The sequence below is a fragment of the Mauremys mutica genome, chromosome 18, assembly GCF_020497125.1.
Source record: "Mauremys mutica isolate MM-2020 ecotype Southern chromosome 18, ASM2049712v1, whole genome shotgun sequence".
Taxonomy (NCBI): Eukaryota; Metazoa; Chordata; order Testudines; family Geoemydidae; genus Mauremys; species Mauremys mutica.
In genome coordinates this window covers 15,820,480-15,841,422 of record NC_059089.1, presented here as the reverse complement: position 1 = coordinate 15,841,422, position 20,943 = coordinate 15,820,480, and the positions used below count along the sequence as shown (strand labels likewise).

Below are 20,943 nucleotides of genomic sequence, written 5' to 3'. Positions count from 1 at the left end.
GAGAGCAACTCACATGTCTCAGAGACTCATGTCAATGTAAAGAATCTCTAGACAGACGAAGGTAGAATGGCCTAGCTATGGGTGCCTTTCCACTTGGGATCCTGACTTAGTATGATGGGTTCAAAGTCCTGGCAAAGATGTACCCATGAGATCTCTTTTTAGAATCTCAGGAGTCCCTCTAAGGAAGGAAACTCTTGCCTGCAGATGCATGTCTGCGACCATGACCATGTGCAATAACACAAGTGCTGATGGATGCCAATAATTCATACCATGCACTGAGTGCTTCCTGCGATAGGAGCACTAAGTACAGTGGGGTAGAAAACCAGGATCAATAAAAATTCAAGCAACTTTTCTCATGGTAGGTTCCCATTTGCAACCACTTCCAGTTACTACTCTTTTCCTTCCTGCACAGGGGAGAAGAAAGCTGCTGTTGTAGCTACTGGCAGACATGTGATTGGCTCCGGCAACAATGCAAGTACAGCCAAAGACAGCTGGGAACATCTTCAGAGCACTGAGCAGCAAGCTGTGCCGAGAGGAAGCCACTAAAATATGAGTCACTTCTCCAGCCTGAACTGGGTACGTTCAAGCTGACTCAGCAAAAGCCTTGAAAGATTGCAGCAGTGGAACAAGGGCTTTGACTCATTCCAGCTGCAGTCAGGGCGCTTGTCAAGGGGTGTAGGTGGACAAACAAGTCACGGGCGTGAGAGGCTACGAGTAAAATGGGATGGGGGAAGGGAAGGGAAACCATTTGTGCTTCACTTACGAAATGTAATAGGCTGGAACACCCCGAAACAGCAGGAAGATCTTCCAAGAGCAGACAGTTTTAGGGGCATGTGTGCAGGGTGTTAGTTTGACTTGACAACAAAACCTACTGATCTAATTTATTTCACCTTGGGGATTCAGTAGAATTTCTGTGGAACTAAGGGCAGGTCTACACTAAGGGCGGGGGTCGAACTAGGGTACGCAAGTTCAGCTACATGAATAGCGTAGCTGAACTCGAAGTACCCTAGTTCGAATTACTTACCCGTCCAGACGCCGCGGGATCGAAGTCCGCGGCTCCAAGGTCGATTCCACCACCGCCTTTTGCAGTGGTGGAGTACCGGAGTCGACCGGAGCGCGCGGGGAGTTCGAACTATCGCGTCCAGATTAGACACGATAGTTCGAACTCCGAGAAGTCGAACTCACCGCGTCGACCCGGCAGGTAAGTGTAGACTAGCCCTAAGAAACGCCCCCAATATTCATGTCTATAGGCCCTTTCAGAGATACAAGAGAGCATGGGTGCCTGGAAATGGTGTCCTGGTGGATTGTGTGCTCTGATCCTGACTTGCACTGATAATGCACTGGCTTGTGTGTTTGGGTACGTCTACACAGCAAAAAAAAGAATTCCGCCCCCCCCCCAACTCTGTGGCAGAGAGCCTCAGAGCCACGCCCGGTCAACTGACTTGGGCTCGCACTGCGGGGCTGAAGATAGTAGCGACTCAGACACTCCCCACTTGCCAGGTTCCTGAGCCTAAATGTCTACACAAGCCTGAGTCAGTTGACTGGGCTCTGAGACTCTCTGCTCATAGAGACTCTCTATGTTTTGTTTTGTTTTTTTGCGGTATAGACGTATCCTAACTGGCACCACTGCTGGATGGGATGCCAGACTTGTCCAAGTGTTTATCAGTTTCTAATGCTCATCCACTAACACAGGGGTTCTCAAACGTCATTGCACCGCGACCCTCTTCTGACAACAAAATTTACCACCCAACACCAGGAGTGAGGACTGAAGCCTGAGCCTGGCTGTCTAGCTGTGGGGAGGGGGCAGGAGGGAGGGGGAAAAGTCGAAGACCAAGAGCTCCAGCCCCAGGAAGGGAGCCTGTAACCTGAGCCCTGCCACCCAGGTCTGAAGCCCTCGGGCTTCGGCCTCGAGCCCCTGCAAGTCTAAGTCAGCCCTAATGACCCCATTAAAACGAGGCTGAGACCCACTTTGGGATCCCGACCCACAGTTTGAGAACTGCTGCATCTAGCACATCAGGGGGAGAATGAGAGAGGATACAATGTAACTAGTACTGCTATTATTGACAATGGTTAAATCAAGAGTCTTTTTCAGCTCAAGCAGTAGAAGCCTGTGTTTTTGGCACAGGATGTCACAGTTTCTGTTTCCCAGGCCACACGTCTGCATATCTATGGTGCTTGTTCACATGATCTTTGTGTTGGATTACAAGTGCTAGTGTTTATTTGAATGGGTCTATGGGAGCTGTGCCCTGGTGCTTCGGTTGGAATGGGTTCTGCTATCTGAGCAGGGGCAGTACTGGCATATGCAGATCAGGAGATAGCTAAACTGCATGAAATCTGCCCTTACCTTTTCACCTTTTGGCCCTGGTGGTCCGATTGGACCTGGCGGTCCTGCATGCCCCTGTGGGAGAACAGAAAACATATGACAGGATTGTAAAAATGGAGTCACTTCTGTGATAGGATCCTGTATTGCTGACTACAGAGACACCTGAATTGCACGTGCAGGCTTCAGAGAAATATAGACGCATCAGCAGTGACATCATCCATGCCTGGAAGATGGAGGAAAACCAGATCTGAAGAATTCTCCACAGCTCAGACTGAGAATAATAAAGAACCTAAGCTATCATCCCAACCAAATGGAAATATAAATATAGTTAATTTTGCATCCTGGGCTAATTATTCTGTTAGATTTGGAAATGGGTGAATGAGCATAAAAAAAGCAGCCTTACCTCATAACCCATTAAGCCAGGTTCCCCTTGAGCACCCATCCTTCCTGGAGCACCCTATGGAAGCAATCACACAGAAAAATGCCATTAGAACAGCCTGCTGTCATTGTCTTCAGAAACCACATGCTGCAAAGTGGACTTTCAAGACAGGCAAACCTTAGGCTTGGGAGATTAAATTGAAAGGCTCCCATCTATTCTTTGGGCAAACCAGGCAGCCTTATGGCAGCATCATCCTGAAGTATTCTCTGCACTCACCTATCAAATCAATAGGAGGGTAGCTCCTCCAGCCCAAGTCTCTGCCAAGAGTTTATCAATGAGGTCCCCAGCTCATTTACAGAAATACTGACATCCCAGGAATCAGTTCTTTTCCAGTTGGCAACTGGCTCATATTTTTGGATTCCTATAAACTGCTAAAAATGCAGAGTCATGGTCTTTCCTCTTATGCCAACGTATCCTGGAAATTAAACTCTTGCCTGAATCAGGTGCTCTCCAAATCATTTGGGCATATAGAGGAAAATCTCAAGACAACGCAATGTGAATAATGCCTTGCTAATTGCTAGATATATACATAGGTACTGGAACTAGGGGTGCTGCCACACCCGCTGTCTTGAAGTGGACTCCATTATACACAGGGTTTACAGTCTGGCTCTCAGCACCCCCACTATACAAATTGTTCCAGCACCCTTGGATATATACATAATAAAACTAGCAAAGGGTGATGTGTGAACATTGTGCTGATGTTCTGCTCTTCACCTGCCCCCTCTGGACTCTCTTGCTAACTTCTAATCCAGGGTCTTTTTTTGCTGAATATTCCTTCAGTGAAGTTTTTTTAGTGAGACAGTCCTGATGAAGGCCTGAACCCTTAAACATACAAAGACCTCTTTTGTTTTTTGTGGTTCTCAGGCCTGGCAACAAAGATGACATTGAGGAGTCCTCTTTTGAGCTGCAATTGACTAGGGAGTTGCAAGAGCTGATGTTTTAGGAATCTGAACAAAAGGTTAAAGAGAGTTTCCAAATCCTGATCTTCAGATTAAAGCTGGATGCAAGCCTTTCGCTACTAAGCTGCAGATACTGGCAAACTCCTATTACCTTTCTAGCCAGTGGTGAGTGGAGTGGATTTTAATTGCTGAAGCTCAGGAGCATTTCTCCTTCTGGTGCTTTATATTTTATACCCTAATAATTTCTATGCTTCATTTACTCAGTGGGTAGAATACAGAATTCTCGGTCACAGGAGGAGTTGCAAGTAGTAGTCACTCCAGATACTAGAAACCATTGCACAAATCATATGGTCATTAAACATTTCCCTTTTACTGCTGGAAGTTCAAGTGCTGGTATGCACTGATATGGGCTGGGAAAGCAGATAATCAATCTAGAGAGTGCAAAGGATGGCTTCCTGAATTTGAGTATTTTTCTGGTGATCTATCAGAATGGGAGTGTGCTTTGTTTTTGAGGGAAAAAAGACTTTTCCTTGTTTGAAGTCATTTGAGATCTTCCAGTATCCTGCTTCAGAGACCTGGTGTTGGGTTTCCCCACAAAAGGTCTGAGTAATTCCTCCTGGAGTCCATCAATGTGAGTCCTATACAAGTCCAAGGAGCTGCTTGAGTGTGCCATGAGGAGAGTTCTGCCCACAGGATCCACTCACACGACCTGTTCTGGACCTCACCTTGCTGGTCAGAAACTGAAAAGTTTCTTTAGACTTTCCAAATCTTCCACTTTTTCATCATATTTTTAACCCTTTCCTCAAGGACAGATTGAAAAGATACACTCAGTCCAATAGACTGCTGCTCAGACATTAATCTGCTTCCCTGAGAAATAATCCATGGAGACTCTGCCAAAACAGTCTGCAGGGAGGATCTATTGGAAAGACCATAACTTTTAATGGAGGCCTTAAAAACCACAGCAGAATCTCTGTTGCTCAGTCACTCAGTGCTACCGTTCTGAAACATCTCAGCAATTCCTGGTTCCTTCCTGTCTTTTCAGTATGTCTATAGATTAAATCAGAGGAGGCAAGTGATACTTAAGCAATTACTATAAGAACCTGCAGGACTACAGCCTGGAACCATAGGGGTTCTGGGCCACTGACACCTCCACAGGAGGCTTAGGGGTGTTCCTGCAGGAGGACCCTGTGAGGCTGGGTCCAGGAGGCTGTACCACCCAGCAGGACCTGAGTGGCTGCTCCTCAGAGCCCACAGATTAGCTGGCACTGGTACTTAAGACAGGAAGCCATGACAGGGAGTTGTCCAAACCACCATACAGATTGTCCGCCTGTCCTGCTTTAGACCCTGTGTGTGAGAGATCCCAGACTCCAGCTTCTGACTGTGCCTACCTCCTGATGCAGGACTCTTGGTTTACCCTCCAGCCTACTTTAGGCTCTGATCTCCTAGTAATGGACAATGCTCCCTACTGACGCCTGACTCCTGGTTTGCCCTGGGGCCTCTCTCGGACTCTGACCCTCTGGTACCTGACTCAGCCTGACTCCTGCTCTGACCACTAGGTCTGACCGCCCATGACTCAGTCACGATAGTTACCCTGCTGGTTGGATATATATGAAGAAATATTTGTTGCCTGTTGCGACTGTTTGGATCCCTTGGTCTGACAATCTTAAGGCAACTGAATTTTCTTCTCCTTCTACCATACGGCTGCTGTTCTCTCTCCCAGCCTCACCCCAGCACCACACCCAAAACCTTTATCATGTTCTATCTGTGCTAATTGCAAGTGTTCCAGATAGTGGATCGAGAGTGGGTGTATGGCTGGGGCAGAAGTCCAAGTCAGTTCCATGTAATAAAACAGTTTGACTTGGAAGCGGCTCACCATGAGTATGCAGTCTCAAAGGGAATGCTCTGAGCAAATATAGCTTCTCAACTCATTCCCTTTTCCAGAAATATATTCCCAATATAAAACTGCAATGCATCCTTAACTGGCTGCATCTGCTATCGACACAATGAAAACTTGAGAGATTCCTTCTCATGTGGCAAAGTAGAAAATTATTTAAATCATTGATCAGCTAAAACTAGAGCTGGTTAGAAAAATATTTCCATGGGAAATGTTGAAAAAAAAATTCTTGTGAAAATTTTTGAGTTTTTTGATGTAAAACCAAAACCATTTTTTCCAGATTTTATAATGGAAAATGTTGTAGTTTTTCCTTTTACCCCCACCTTCCTCTTTTTCTCTCTCCTTTTTGTCCCTAATATAATTTGCCACTGGAAAGGGGGGAGGAGAAAAAATGGGAGGAAAAGGCAACCCCCTCAACGCCCTCCCCCCATCTTATCCATATATTTTTTTCTAGTTTTTCACAGAAAAATCTGATTTTTGTTTTAGCATAAACAAGCCAACAAAAACTTCCCTTGTAAAAAATTTCATTTAGGGGGAAAAAAAACCAAAACCTATTTTCTGTTTTCAAAGGAAAGTTTTGCTAGAAAATTTTCGATCAGCTCTAATTTAAACCATCAAAAAGAAGTCAAATAATGTAAATTTGAATCCCTCTCTCTGCCTCACCTCCTCCCTGTGCTTCTGTTCTGTCTCCCAAGGCCCAGAGCTGCCCCCGCCCCCTCCATGCACACCCTACCGCATGTCACATGTCTATTCTCACCATAGGTCCCAGGGTACCTCTGGATCCTTTCAGGCCTTGAGTCCCTTTTGTCCCCATCTTCCCCGGGGGGCCCGTCTCGCCCAGCTGCCCCTGGTAGCCCTTGCTGCCCTGTGGAAGAGGCGTTTACAGATTACTGACAGAAAATGAAATCAAACATTAAAGAAGCAAAGAGATGAGAATGAAAAGGAGGAAGCACTGGCAATGGGCTCTTACCTTCTGGCCGGTTTTGCCCTTTTCTCCCTGTTTGCCTGGTTTCCCTTCTGGCCCCTAGGAGAGTGGAGAAACCCAAAGAACCATGAGAGACTCAAGTAAAAGTTCTACCCAGCAACCATCATGCGTGCCCCGGAGCCCATCTCTGGCGATGGTGCCAGGTAACCGTCCTTTTACCCCTCCAGTCCTAGTCCCATGGGAGCAGAGACGCAGGAAGGATGTTTAAGCAATAATCCAACGGACCATGAGGTGTGACAAAATAAGCTCCCTTCATCAGCACTATGGCAGAGCAGGAGCAAGGTTAAGATTGTTCCTGAGGCTCCTTTGACATGAAACTGAGGCTTACCTACCACTTGGTGAGGGAGGGATTTCTGTGACAAGGCGGCTGCCTAGCTCTGGGGGGGGAGGGGGGGAAGTATAAGAAGAGGCAGAGTTTTTAACCGTCAGGTCACAGGTCATATACAGACTAGGTCTCTGAAGACTGACAACCATCATCTGATGACTGTTTGTCAGCATATGTGAAGTATTTGGCGCACAGTGGAGTTCTGTGCGCAAAGGTGCCCATGGCACCAAATATGGCATCCTAACGGGCCTCTTTGAAGAGACAGCAAGGACTGACTAAACATGGAGGCTGTACAGTCCTCTCGCTCTTGGTAGTGTCCCCTGTCAGTTCATTGGTGGAGAAAGTTGCCCTGCTGTACTTTGTTCTATGTATAGAGAGAACATTCACTCTCTCAATCAAGCACCTTTCGCCAGCAGTGAATACATTTAAAATAGGTTTGGATAACTCTGTAAGTGCTGTTTAGAATAATGGCTCTGGAAAGTGGCTGTGTATTGAAGCCACTGCTTAGCTAACTAGCATCCCTACTAGACTGGAAGTGTATTGACAATTACTGGTTTTATTTTCTACTTACTTGTTAGGTGTCTTTCTGCTCATTACACACACATTTTATCTATTTGTATTATTATTACTACAATTCACATGCATAGACATATATAAAAACAGACCCCATTACACACAGACCTACGTACAGTATATGGGAATAGACTCAAACGCACAAATACAGAGGAATCCATGGACAGCAAGACACACAGATATAGGACTGCTGTTTACACCTATTCTCAATCTCTCATACAAGACCTGCAACCCATCCATGCACACAAAGCACAGGTAAACTGGGCTGGGGGAAGTCGGACACTGGAAGTGAAAGGTAGTTAAATATAGCAGACTTCTAGGTCCCTATACTGTGCCCTGGATAGCTCTGGAAGTGCATGGAATGTGTGAAAGACAAGGAATGAGACAGCAGTAGTTTTACAGGGACATCTCTCAGCTTCTTTTCATCAGCTGGAAAACGGGAGCCCAGGGATTCAGGGTTTTAGTAGGAGTGCCGGTGGCTGCGGGCCAGGTGATAGACTGGATTTGACAGGAATTAACAGCAGCTGGACAATCTCTAAAGAAAAAAGTTTGTACATTTGGGCAATTGGAACTTGAACTTTTCATCAGTATATATGTACCAGTCCATCTTCCTGAATTAGACTAGCGGGCTCTCCGGCGTTTCACCACTAATGACGCTGTGGAAGCAGATTGGTTCAATTGGATTTCACAACACATAACAGGCCTGGTCACATGCAGCGTTTCTCAGCTTGGATCTGACACATGTGCCTTAGAGGTCTCTGCTCCAAGAGCAATTCAGACCTATTGCACTCTGTTCCCTGAATACAGCGACTCTGTTCTGCATGAGCCATACATCTCAAAAGAGCATCCCGAAAAGAGGGGCTATTAATCCTCCATAAAGTTATTGTCTCTGCTCCAGAGTACTTGATTCCTTCTACCTGTTGTCTCCAGCCCATGGAACTCCCCTCTTTGTTCCACAGTTGTTGGGTTGTTTTTTTTTTTTTTGCCAGAACCTCTCCAAGCCTATGCACTGATCAATGAGCTAGAATGACAGTTGTCCCAGAAGTATGACAGCAGGTTGGACTACTGCTGCACTTTATCAGTGCTGAATACCACAAGTCCAGTCTTGCAGTACACCCACAATTCATATTTCTAATGGGAATCTAAAGGAATCCTTTCACCGTGCCCCTGAGTGTGGAGGCAACAAACTCTAGTAGTGAGAGCAACAGATGGGGAGTTGGGCCTCCTGAATACCCATTCCCAGTTCTGCTACCAACTTGATATGTGACATCAGGCCACATCTCAATCTATTTGTGCCTCAGGCCTGGTCTCCACTTCAAATTTATACAGCATAACTGTGTTGATCAGGAGTGGGAACCCCCTCTCCTCTGACAAAACCTCCAATGTAGATGCAGTTATGCTGATATAACCACACTTCTGTTGGCATAGCTAATGTTGTTCAAGGAGGCGGTGTTCTTACATCAGCAAAACTCCTCCTTCTGTTGGTGTATGCTGCATCCACCCTAAGAGTCTATGCTGAGATAGCTATGGGTAGGTGGAGCTCAGATGTCCATGGGATCTGCTAAACTCCTCGGGCTGGACTCTTTCTTAATTGGGAAAGGGAAAGAAGTGGCAGTATCACCCAAGCCCCTTCACTGATGGTGCCAAAATGAGCCAGATGTCACCCACAGGAGACTGTGCTGATCTTCATACATTATTCTCTCTTTCTTTCTTCCATGAGCCGTGAAACTGTCCACAAGGCTGACATGTAAAAGTATTATCATTGGGTATCTGAGCTGGCCCCTGCTGAAATGAAAGGGGCAGTTCACACCTCTCAGTTATTGTTTTTGGTTCTGCAGATGTCTCTTGGTTGTTTTTACACTTAGTTCACTTTTTAGAGGCTCTCTCCTTAACCATAAGAGCCAGGAATTTTCATTTTAAAGCAAAAAGTAAGTTTAGACTCTGGAGTGCAAGGTGACAGCATGAAAGAGCAAGTGGTGAGCCCCACTACCACGTATAGGCTTAATCACAGCCCTGCCTGAAGCAACCCCGTGGAGCTCAGCAAAACCAGAGCTCTCAGTTATCTGAAGGTTTCCAATATGCTTCCTTTGGGGGGAAACAATCAGAGTTTGTCTGTCTGTCCATGTGAGAAAACAGAGAGTAAAATCCTGGTTCTGCTGAACTCAAAGGTGCCAGAATCCCACCCAGAGTCTCCAGCATGGTAGATTTTTGCCAGTTCCTGTGCTTTTAGCTACTGATCTCTAGAGCAAACACTACAGTGATGGGCACCATAGAGAAGCCCATAAATAAAAATAATTCACTCCAAGGTCTTTTTACTGGATCCAAATCCGCTGAATCTGATGGCTAAGGCACTACACACTTGGTGAGTTTTATTTTTTGAGAAAGTTTGTAAGCTTTTTGAAGGGTACTTTTGGTCATCATCTTGTTGAAAAAACAAATCCCCTTTCCAATTGTTGTTCTTCAAGTGGGATTATTTCTAAATAGAAATATCCCTTTAATACACTGCACCTTTTATCAGATCAGTAAAAAAAATTGCAGCATGCCAGTGCCTCTAGGAGATGATGGTATTTGTGATAAGACATTGTGAAAGGAGCATTTTTAAATTAAAGCCATTCAGTGTTAGGTGCACAAAAATATTTGCTTAAGAAAAGCAGAAATTACAATCTGTTGGTTTGCTCATTTGAAAATGTCATTACAAACTTGAGAAAGAGCCCATTTTTGCAATTCTTTCCCCTAAAGGTCTGGGATATTTTTCAAAGGGTGGGGTGGGGGGCTAGTTTTCCAGCAAACGGGGGTGTTTTCAGCTGCTGAAGGCTTTGGCAATGAAGAGTCATGTTTCTTGCATGGAATGCAAATAGAGCAAAATTTGAAAGGGATGCAAAAAAAAAATACGTGAAATATCTACACCACCAGGATGGTGGCACTCACACAATTCTATAGACGAGGGTTGGAATTCACCCAGCAGAGGCCCACAAACCACTTATGTCCCACTGCAGCTTCTAGTCTGAGGGCTTAAGTGGCACACCGGTTTTGTGCCGGCCCCCTGCACAGGGCTGACTTTCACCCTAGCACAATAACTCCACCTTGCTTAACAGGCGGAAGCAGGTATTCTTGTCTAGGGCTCCTCCTTCCTGACTTTATACCAAAGTCCTTCATCTCATCAGAAACATTTTGTTCTTTTCCAAAATGCCTTGAGCTATTCAATCCCACTGCCTTGTACTTCAGAGCCCAAGGGTTTCTTACACTCTTAAGAAAGTCCTCTCCCCTCATCACTCTTCACAGTGACTGAGCTCTCACTAGCTACATTAAAGTTAGTTTTCTAAACATGGATGTAATTTCCCAAGATGTATACAAGTCCAGTCATTTCTTCATCTGGTCTCACTCCATCACTTTTCTCAGTAGGTTTCCCCACCTCTTTGTTTCAAGAGCATATGAGTTGTTTTATTGCATAGTTTCCATGCTCCATATGGATACTTGAAGCAGTTGCTTATCTTATGTATCGGGAAACTTTTGTTGATAACTAACGCCCACCCAGTTCCATGAATCCCTACACTGTACAAAGACAGAACACCACACTGCGTGCACCAGCTGTTCCTACAATTTTCAGCCCGACTCAGCTCTTCTTGCGCCTATGGCAACTTTCATTGTTACCCCCATTTAAGTATATAACACGGCTTAATGTATGAATTAACACATTGAGTGGCTGAAGGAAAAATTGGGATTCACTTAATTTAACTTTTTAATTTTCAGGCTGTATCTGGAAATGTGTGGGGATGACTGAAGTCCATTCAGGTACAAGAATCCTTAGACAAGGAGAGAGAACACAGCCTATGCAACAGCTCTTTTTAGTCCACTATCTGTCAGTTTTTGGGGGCAGAGGAAAATGCACTCCCATTGTATAATTCACAATGGAGATCGACATTACAGCCCTAAAACCCAGCAGACTAAAATGTTAAAAGAAGTGAGTGGAGATCTGCTACCAAGAATGGGAGACTCTAAAACTGATTAAAGGCCAAATAGACCTGGACAGCGAAGTTCCAGTCTGGATCCTAACTTCCCAAAGGTGTGCTGGAGTTCAGATATTGGGGTTAGATTTGCCTCCACTTCTAGAATAATCATAGGTGGGTCAGCTTCTCAGGTGATGTTAATCAGCATGGCTCTACTGAAGTTGATGAAGATATGACCCAATTGACCCAATTTGAAATGGCAGCTGGATGTACTCAGCACTTCCGGAAAAGTTAGGAAATATGCATCTGGCGATGTAACACAGCGATGGAAGAAAGCACTGTAAGGATATTATCTCTGGTCCTGAAAAGCAGTCTTATAAGGGTGATGTACCCTAGTAAAGCCCATGGACACAATTTTGATCCAATACTGCTCTTTAACCTGCTCAGGAATATGACTGAGTATCAATGTAATTCCAGTGCCTTTGGGGCTTCATTGAATGGAAGCCATTAAATCACTCCCTCTGATTAGAAATGCGTCAGTTAAAGAGAAGGCATGTGATTGCTGTATTCAAAATGTGTATTGGTGGAGATGGAAAGAGTGAGGAGAGAAGCGGGGAGTATGGGCCAGTGGAACTGGGGATGGATTCAGAGGAAGTAACGGGTAGGAAAGAAACCAAAGGTGCAATAAGGGTAGCATAATATGACCCATCCAATGTTGTGAGAGGGCTTGGCCGGCCAGTTTGCATAAAGGAAAATGAAAAAACACCCCATCATTTCCTACTGCTCCGCAAGGTCTCCATATGAGAAGCTTCACTTAATAAACTGATCGAGAGAAGCCTTCCCCCCATATAGGACAGTCCACAAGTATTCAGGAAATTAGGAGATTATTGGGGCTGGGCACTTGAAGACATAAATGTTTCAGATTTACAAGAAACACATTTTGTAACCCTCTCTGTCTAGCAGTGGTTTGGAGGAGGAGCAGCTCATGGCTGGATATAGGGAAAGAAAACAAGAAGCAACTGTTCTTTAAGGTTCAGAGGGCTGAATTTGTGACTATTGAGAAGCAGCAAGAGACTCGTTGCCCATGGTGAAGAGCACTGGTAGAGCCAGATAGATGAGATTAAATGAAAAATACGATCGGGGAATCTTATAAAAAGAGCTAAAGCTCAAACTTGGAGGCTGTGGCTAAAAGCTGCCATTCTGGCATCCTCTTGAGTTGACTTCCACAGCTTGACATACTGAGTCCAGGTCACAGAGAACATAATGCAGGAGATAGTCTTCTATACTGAGAGCGCTGTCATGTAACTCCTGAAGTTTATTGTGGAAGCATCTACATGGTCAACAGCGTGGGTCATAAAAAGAAAACGTGGCCTGTTGGTCAGTGCTAGAGACTTGTAGCAGAACTCCTGGGTTCTAGTCTGAGTTCTGTCACTGACTGGCTGCGTAGCTTGGGCAAGTCACTTCTCTTCTCTGTACTTCTGTTTCCCCAGCTGTAAAATGGGGATAGTGATGCTTGGCTACTTCACAGGGTGGTAGCTAGTGAGACATGATTAATATTTGTCAACAGCTGGATGGAAAGAGCTGGAGAAGTGCAAAGCATCACTAAGTGCTCAACTGTGAAGCTTTCATACAAGGGATCTCCAGAACCACCATACAAACTAGCTCTTATTTCAAAAGTGGGGGACGGCAAGACACAGCATTTTAGCAGCATGACTCCCATTTTCTACAGTGAGAACTGTGTAGGTCAAATTCCTTCAAGCAGCAGGGGTTACAGTCTTCCTTTGGAAGGACACGAAGGCCCTGAGGTTGTGGTAGAGGTGGGAAATGAAATCTCTCTCACAATAAGGAGTGGGAATCTTGGAGTAATGAGAGGGAGAGAGAGAAAGAGTGAGTCTCCGTAGTCTGAGTCAGGAAAGAGACTGTGCCAAGGAAACAGGATTGATTTCAAATTCTGGCTCCTTTCAGTTCCTATTAACTGTAAATGAAGACCAGCTGGGACCAGCCCTCCTCCCCCAGAGCAAGATTCTCAGAGTGGAAAAGCCCAAGCAGAGCTGGCCAATTCATTGAAAGAGGCAATCAGCCCCTCTCTGCGGCAGAACACTGAGCAGTCTCCCCTTGTGAGCAGCAGCCATGTGTGTCTGATGGAATGCTCCAGGTTTCTGAGGAGGAAAACTCTGTGAATCATCACAGGCCTCTTGCTGCTTGCAGGGCATTAGATTCCTCTAGGGAGATTTGATGGGCTGAGTCACACATACCAAAATAGCAAGACAGCCCCTCCACAAAAAAACCCACCCACTCGTTCATTAAAAATGACTGTTTACAGTTCCAGTTCAGAGGTCAAGCTGTTGCGTCAAGATATGCATTGGCTGTTACAGCAATACTGAGAGAGGAGCCATTGCAGCAGAGTTTGGAGTTGCATGGGGGTTGCAGCCCTGCTTGCAGAATGGGAGGGAGAGAGATGCCTGTGAGTTGCAACCACACCTAAAGATGCAGCTGCATGGGCCCAGTTCAGCAAACCATCCCTACTGAAAGCAAAGCATTTAAGTGCATATACTTAATTCCCAATGTCTTTGCTGAACTGGGGCAGTATTTGGTGCTTTGTGTCCATCCAGTGATGACACTTACAGGCTTCAAGGCATATCACGTAAGAGGCAGTCTGACCTAATGGATAGAGTACTTGACTGGGACTCAGGAGACCAAGGTCTCCGAGCAGACTAGTGGCAGTCACTTCCCCTCTTTGCCTCACTTTCCCCATCTTTAAGACGGGGATATGATAGTGACCGCCTTTGGAAAGTGGTTTGAAATCTATGGATGAAAAGTGCTAGACATGAGTGAGTTGCTCCGCAGTCTGTCTAAAGGAGGTGGTGGTTTCAGCAGTACTCCTTTACACTATGGTGCTCCCTGTTTTCTATTTTGTGGATCAGTTGGTAATAGAGAGTTCCCTCCCAATGCTTCGATCCCTCACTGTATGGTTCTCAAAATGTTTCCTGCGGTAAGGGCTCCGTGCAGGGCGGGTGCAAGGATGTTTCGTGCCCTAGGCGAAACTTCCACCTTGCACCACTCCCCCCCCCGAACCCTGTGGCAGCTCTCCGCCCCCCCGCTCCGCCCTGAAGCCCCCCCCAAGGAGCCGTGCAGCAGCTCCCCGCCCCAGCTCACCTCTGCTCCACCTCCTCCCCGAGCATGCCCTCACCGCTCCACTTCTCCCGCCTCCCAGGCTTCTGGTGCCAATCAGCTGTTTGGTGCCACAAGCCTGGGAGGGAGAGAAGCAGAGCAGGGTGGTGTGCTCAGGGGAGGAGGCGGAGCAGAGGTGAGCTGGGGCGGGGAGCAGTTCCCCTGCGTGCTGCATGCCCCCTTACTTGCTGCAGGCGGTCCTCCCCGCACCCCCCTGCCCCAGGTCCCTCCACCTAAATGCCGATGATGACTGGGGTGGCCGAAGATCCGGCTGCCGTGGTCGCTGCTGAAGGACCCGAAATGCTGCCCCCCAAATGTTAGTGCCCTAGGCGACCGCCTAGGTCACCTAATGGGTTGCACCGGCCCTGGCTCCGTGGATGGTCCATAGATGACAGTTTAACAGCTACCTGGTTTAAGAGAGACAGTCCTTAACGCCTTACCAGAAATGCATACGTTCTCCTTGCATTGACACAAGTTAAAGTGGAAATGACTGTAGGATTGCTCTTAAGCAGCTTCGATATTTGCAGTGAATCAAATGCCATTCCTCGATATGGCACTGCCAGCTCTTACTGACTTCTTATGCCCAGAATGAACAGACATATTCGATGACAAGAAAGGGAGGCACATGGTTGCACAAAATTCTTCAGTCATGTTTCCAGTGGCAGGAAATGGAAAAGAACAATGTAAGAAACTGCTACGGGGTAAATTCAGCTCTCAGAGACTCAGAACAACTCCGCTGGCTTCAGTGGAGCATTGGCTTTGATAGGAGTTACCCCAGATTCACATCAACATAAAGAGATTAGAAACCAGCCACCTGTCTAGTCTGTAAACGTGCTGGAGTGAATCTGTGGCTTAGAAGTGGAAAATCTGTCTCAGCCAGCAAGGTCTATTCCATGGGGTTTTATTCTGGAGGGTGTGAAGTTGATGGATACAAGATACCAAGATGGTTTAACACACCCAGTAAATAAGCAGAAAAATAGCCTCATCTTGGGACAAACCCCCTCAGCATGAGCTCTTGCTGCTCAAAGATCTGTCTCTTTCTGATGATCAAATGGCTATCCTTATAGAGTGAAATTCAGCCCCATGCAGAAGGCTGGGAACAAAACCAATGCACCATTTAAATCCCACTTAAAGCTACAAAAGAAGACTTAAGCGGGGCGTAGGTTTTCCATTGTCCCTCCGCAATGGGTTGAGTTTGCTGTATTCCCACCAAGAAACTGATCATACCTTCAATCCCCAGCCCCGGTTTGTTACTCTGTCCTACACACTTGTGCCAAGTCTAGCCAGGGAGAGGTAGGTGCCCGGTTTCTGGAATGCCTGGATGGCTCTTGGGCCTTGTCATGCTATTATAGTAACTAAAAAGAGCTATTTGTCAGTACTTAGAGTGGCTCTGGTCTGCTCAGCTGTGCAGATGCCCTGTGCCATGCTGATAAGCAGCAGCAAAGATGTACAGAGCCAGATTTTCAGCTGGTGTAATGGTGCTATGCTGATTTACACCAGCTGAGGGTCTGGCTCAAGTGCGTTCTGACCCCAGATGTGGGCTGCAAATGACACCGCAGATGTGATTTCAGGTTCAATGTGAAGATATATATATAAAAGTGAGGATTTAGCTCCCAGTCTTGCCATAAAACGAGGGATTTTCTTGTTTCAGATCATGTTGTATTTCATTACCTATGGGCTCTATAATTACTTTCCTGGAACTGTAAAACCCCTGGTATCAGATATCCAACTTGTACAAAGACCAGCACATTACGAAAACCACAGTGCTCAGCGCTGGAGAGCAGCTGGAAATCCACTACCAGGCTCCTGCCAGTTGGCTTGGCCCTTCCACACAGCCACAAGCTGATTAGCTGTTCTCAGAGGGAAGAGGCTGAAATGCTGGATTCTTCGTAGAATGAAAAGAGAGGAGGTTAAATAGGAACATATTAGAGGAGATGGGTTGCCCTCAGCTGCTGGCTGCTCATGTCCGACACCTGGCAAGCTGCTGCTGTTCCTGGTTATATAATGGTGACTTCAACCTTTGGTTCAGACCATCCTCAGTTACAAGGAAAAGGACTGAACAAGCCGCAGGGATTCTGATGAACTGCACATTACCCTCTGGGCAGTGTCATTCCCTGCTCCAGGAATTGAGATGTACAGATGGCAGGTGAACTTGCCCTAAACACCAGCAAACCACATCCCTCCTCTTGCAGTGACAACCAAAGTGCCTCAACCCAGTGCGATGCCATCCTCCTACCTCTCTGTTAGCTGCCGAGATGCTCTCTCCCTACCTCACTCGCGCATCGAACACAACGACTCTGGACCCTATTCCTGCAGCATCTGCTCTGCTCAGAGAGCCTGATCACTGTACTTGGACCAGTCACCAGGGACCCTCATCTCTAGCCACCCTTTGAACTGCAGAGGTTCAAAGTCTAATGAACTGTGTGAGAACAGAGATACAGTGTCAGTTTCTTGCAGCTCAAACAAGCCAGGGATCTCACTAAGCCGAATGATTGATGAGCCATGAGTTAAATCACTGAGTCCAGAAAGGAGTCAGTCTCATTACAGTGAGGTCAGCAAAAACCAGTAGGACCCCAATAGAGGAAATAAGAAACCAGCCTGGGGTCCCACTATGGAGAAACTGACATGAGTGAGAGAGCAAGGGCAAGGGGAAGTGGGCAAGCCTGCCTGAATTTCTAAATCTAAGTTAAGAGGAGTACATTGGATGCTGCTTTTGGTTGTGTTTCAATGTGCTAGGGACTAACCGTCTCCAGCTAATATTGCAAAGAAACAAGTGCCCTATCTGCAGGGGGATGCCAGGTGGGATTTCTTGCTGGGTGCAGTAGTACAATCCTTCACAGTCCTGGTGCTACACAAAGCTGCAGAATTGCTGGGGTGGGAGCTGGGGCCTTTGGAAGAGGGAAGCTGGAAGGTTGCTGGGAGGAAGTCTGGAGTGGGGAAGCAGCTGGGGCTGCCAGGGAGGAAAGGATCAGACTTGGAGACTGCCAGAGAAGTGGGGGTGGAGCTGGCTGGCCTAGCCCTATCAATGGGAGGAGTGGAGCAAACTGGCTGACTGTACCAGGGAGGGAGCTGACGGGGATTTTGGTAGCAGCCGAAGTTCATTGGACAAAATGGCCAACTGACAAGTGATGCATGAACATCACCCCTCCAACTGCCTGAAGCCCTTCTACCAGCCACAGCTGTCTGGGGCTCAGCACAACGCTTGGCTTGTCTCAGCAGCCAGGATTGCTTGCTGATATCCACTGGTTTGGAGATGTGGACAAACTTCCCCAAGTCACCAGACTGAGACTCCACCCACTCCTTTCACCTGCGATTTCAGCAATGAAAGGCCACTACATGGCCCCAGTTGGGCCGCTTGGAGCCCAGACTGCAGCCATGCAACACAACAGCCGTGGTACTGTTACCTTTATAGTGATGCTGATTGGCCTTCTTTCCCAGCCTGCAGCCTGAGAATTAGTATAAAGGTGTCTACGATGTTACACCAAGGACATGAACACAAGTGCTGACCATCCTTAATTATCCAGACCTCATTTATGTGAAAATCCTCCTCCTCCTACCCAAAACAGACATAATGCAATACAGGCTCAGACAGGCAAACTGCTAAAACAAGCCCCTGACAAATCCAGAAAAAACAAAGCAAGGCAGAGTTAAAGAAAGAAAACGGACTCATGTGGAAGGTGGCTGGCGTCCCCAGGGTCATGTTATCACCCATCTCTCATTTTTTCTTGACTTGTTCATTATTTATACAGTCCCAGGAAAGGCTAAAATTGGGTGGAATGGCTGAAAGGGTAGGTGGTGACATTACAATAAAGCAGGGTACCTGATAAGTTAGTGCCATGGAAGGTGGAATACATCTCATCTATAATCCCTTTGGTGGGCAGGGGACACAGATAATGTTGAAAAAGTATGAACTGACCAAAAGCTATTAATATCTGGAAGGTGTTACTTGACTTCCCTGAGATGAATTTGGGACATCTCAGTCCAGCTCCCAATGGATAAATGTCCACCACACAATAACTTTAAATCAAGATTGGATGTTTTTCTATAAAGAGCGACAGAGAGTGCTGTGGCACCTTATAGACTAACAGACGTATTGGAGCATGGAGCATAAGCTTTTGTGGGTGACTACCCACTTCGTCAGATGAAGTGGGTAGTCACCCATGAAAGCTCATGCTCCAATACGTCTGTTAGTCTATAAGGTGCCACAGGACACTCTGTCGCTCTTTACAAATCCAGACTAACACGACTACCCCTCTGATACTTTCTAAAAAAATACACTAGATCAGTGATTCTCAACTGGGGGTCTGTGAGCCATTTTTCAGTGGCTCTGCCAAGCAGAGCCACTAGGAGCCCCGAGCCCGGCAGCTGAAGCTTGGAATCCCAAGCCCTGGCACTCCTGCAGGGCTGAAGCCCCGAATCCAGAGCCCCCAAGTCCCGGCAGACGCCGCCTCATGGGGCAGAAGCCTCAATCCCCCCTCAGTTCCATGGGGCAGAAGTCTTGAGCCCCCAACCCTCAGGGCTCCTAAGCCCCCCCTGCAGCTGAAGCCCAGAGTCCCCGTCCCACCCCCCACTCGGTTGTGGAGTTTTTATAGCATATATAGCATATAGCAGGCTCCGAAAGAAAATGGTTGAGAACCCCTAGATCAATCAGAAGACATGAGCTTGATGCAGGAATTACTGGATGAAAGCCTATGACCTGTGTTATGCAGCAGATCACACTAGGTGCTCTAATGATTCCTTCTGGCCTTAAAATCTATGAACTCACCGTCATGGTTGACCTTCAGGGATCCCCTTTGTTTGCAATCTTAGCTGGGAGGCTGAGGACTGCATGGCCCATAGAGACCAACATCCTTTTTTCAACCCTGTATGTGGTCCCTCTGGGATCAGGATTGAGGCCACGTGCAAAACAGCATGTGTGGGGAGGAAGGCTGAATTCATGCACAAACTTTTTAATATGGGTTAAAAATAAACAAATCAAGAACAGATCACTGATAACAGTGAGTAACCTTATTTTCTAAATTTGCTTGAGAATGCTCGTTAAATAGAAATGTTGAGTTCTTTTACAAATCCAGCTAAAAATCAAAATATATGTACTGATCATCTGAAAGAAAGTTATCTGGAAACAGGAGCTACTGATGGGTTATGTCACTTAGTTACATTACAGCTGAACCAACCACCGCTAATATCAGAAAAAGTTTAAAGAGTGCCCAGTCCCAGCTGTGTCTGAAGTTTCTGGCACAGGTAACACGAGTAAGGGTCCGATCCTAATTGTTTCCTGAATCTCTTTTGTTAAGAGAAAGGGGAGTGAAAAACTCCTCATTTGTCTAAATGAAACCCAGGATTGTTGAGAGTTTTTGTAACCGTTGGTGCTGAAGCTACCGTTCTCAATCTGGCCAAATGGGAGACTGTGGATGAAAGGTATGAACTGCAATGGAGCTGAAACATTGTTGGGACAACTGCCTGACAACCCAGTAGAATCCTGCTGAAGATGCAGCAGCTATGGATGAAGATCTGTTTAACATAACAACATACATCTAGAACATTAATTGGGATACCCACTGTACATATACAATACATACCATATATTATATGCACATAAGGGTGTTTGTGCATGTGTGTTATGTATACACACTCTTCATACATGCAACATACCCGCCCCCTGCAATATGTTTATACAATACACCACACATATTATGTATAGATGTGTGTATATTACACACATTGTCTCCCCCCACCTCACCCGGGAAGCTTATTTGATGAATATGGATGAAATGATGCTGCAGATGGGCCAGATCTTGAGGATCTCACTCAATTTTTATCCAGTCCTTGGGCAGGCAAAATTCTCAAGGAATTGTCAGGGACCATTTGCCTGAGCCAGGACTTGGGATTTGCCCCTATGTTACCTTTTCCTGATGGAATTTTCATTGGTTTTATATAAGAACCTTCAAATGTCCTTTTGATTCCACTATTTTTGAGCTGGCTGTGGCTGAGGTGGCTTTTGTCACATCTCCCCCCAGTGGAAGGCGATTTGTTTATTTTTCCCCCTTTCAAGCAGAGGATTTGAAGTTGGACCACAGTTCTCTCTGGTGACTTACATTTCTGGCTCTGTAAACGGTATTTTGGCAGAGAGCTGAGGAGGCTCTTAATAGTATCTATACATTTTCTGTGTGGGAAGTTAATACAAAAGGCTTGCACATAAAGTTGCAAAAGAAAAACTGCTCTCCTGTCCATCAGAGAACCTCCATTTTTAACCTTACCCCACTGGGTGCAGGAATATCAGCCTATGCAATCAGAAAGGGCTAAGATTCTGGCAAAGAGATTTCATATTTTGGGCTGGTTACAAAGCCATGTGGTTTTAAAAGATCAGGCTATCAGAAATGTGTATTA

General features: G+C 46.2%; 1 protein-coding gene and 1 long non-coding RNA gene across 20 annotated transcripts in view; one reads left to right on the top strand and one right to left on the bottom strand.

Moving 5' to 3' along the window:
- LOC123352516 overlaps positions 1-11,706 on the top strand; it is a 60,902-nt gene extending 49,196 nt beyond the window's left edge. For all 3 annotated transcript variants that reach the window (XR_006574198.1, XR_006574199.1, XR_006574200.1), the window contains exons 5-6: positions 413-576; positions 11,189-11,706. This is a non-coding gene — a long non-coding RNA (uncharacterized LOC123352516). The remainder of the gene's footprint in view (positions 1-412; positions 577-11,188) is intronic.
- LOC123352512 (collagen alpha-1(XXVII) chain B-like) overlaps positions 1-20,943 on the bottom strand; it is a 287,024-nt gene that overhangs the window by 30,940 nt on the left and 235,141 nt on the right. For all 17 annotated transcript variants that reach the window (XM_044992754.1, XM_044992742.1, XM_044992753.1 and 14 more), the window contains 4 exons: positions 6,526-6,579; positions 6,313-6,420; positions 2,727-2,780; positions 2,345-2,398 (listed from right to left, as the gene is read on the bottom strand). In XM_044992754.1, coding sequence (XP_044848689.1) covers positions 2,345-2,398; positions 2,727-2,780; positions 6,313-6,420; positions 6,526-6,579 — 270 coding nt within the window. The remainder of the gene's footprint in view (positions 1-2,344; positions 2,399-2,726; positions 2,781-6,312; positions 6,421-6,525; positions 6,580-20,943) is intronic.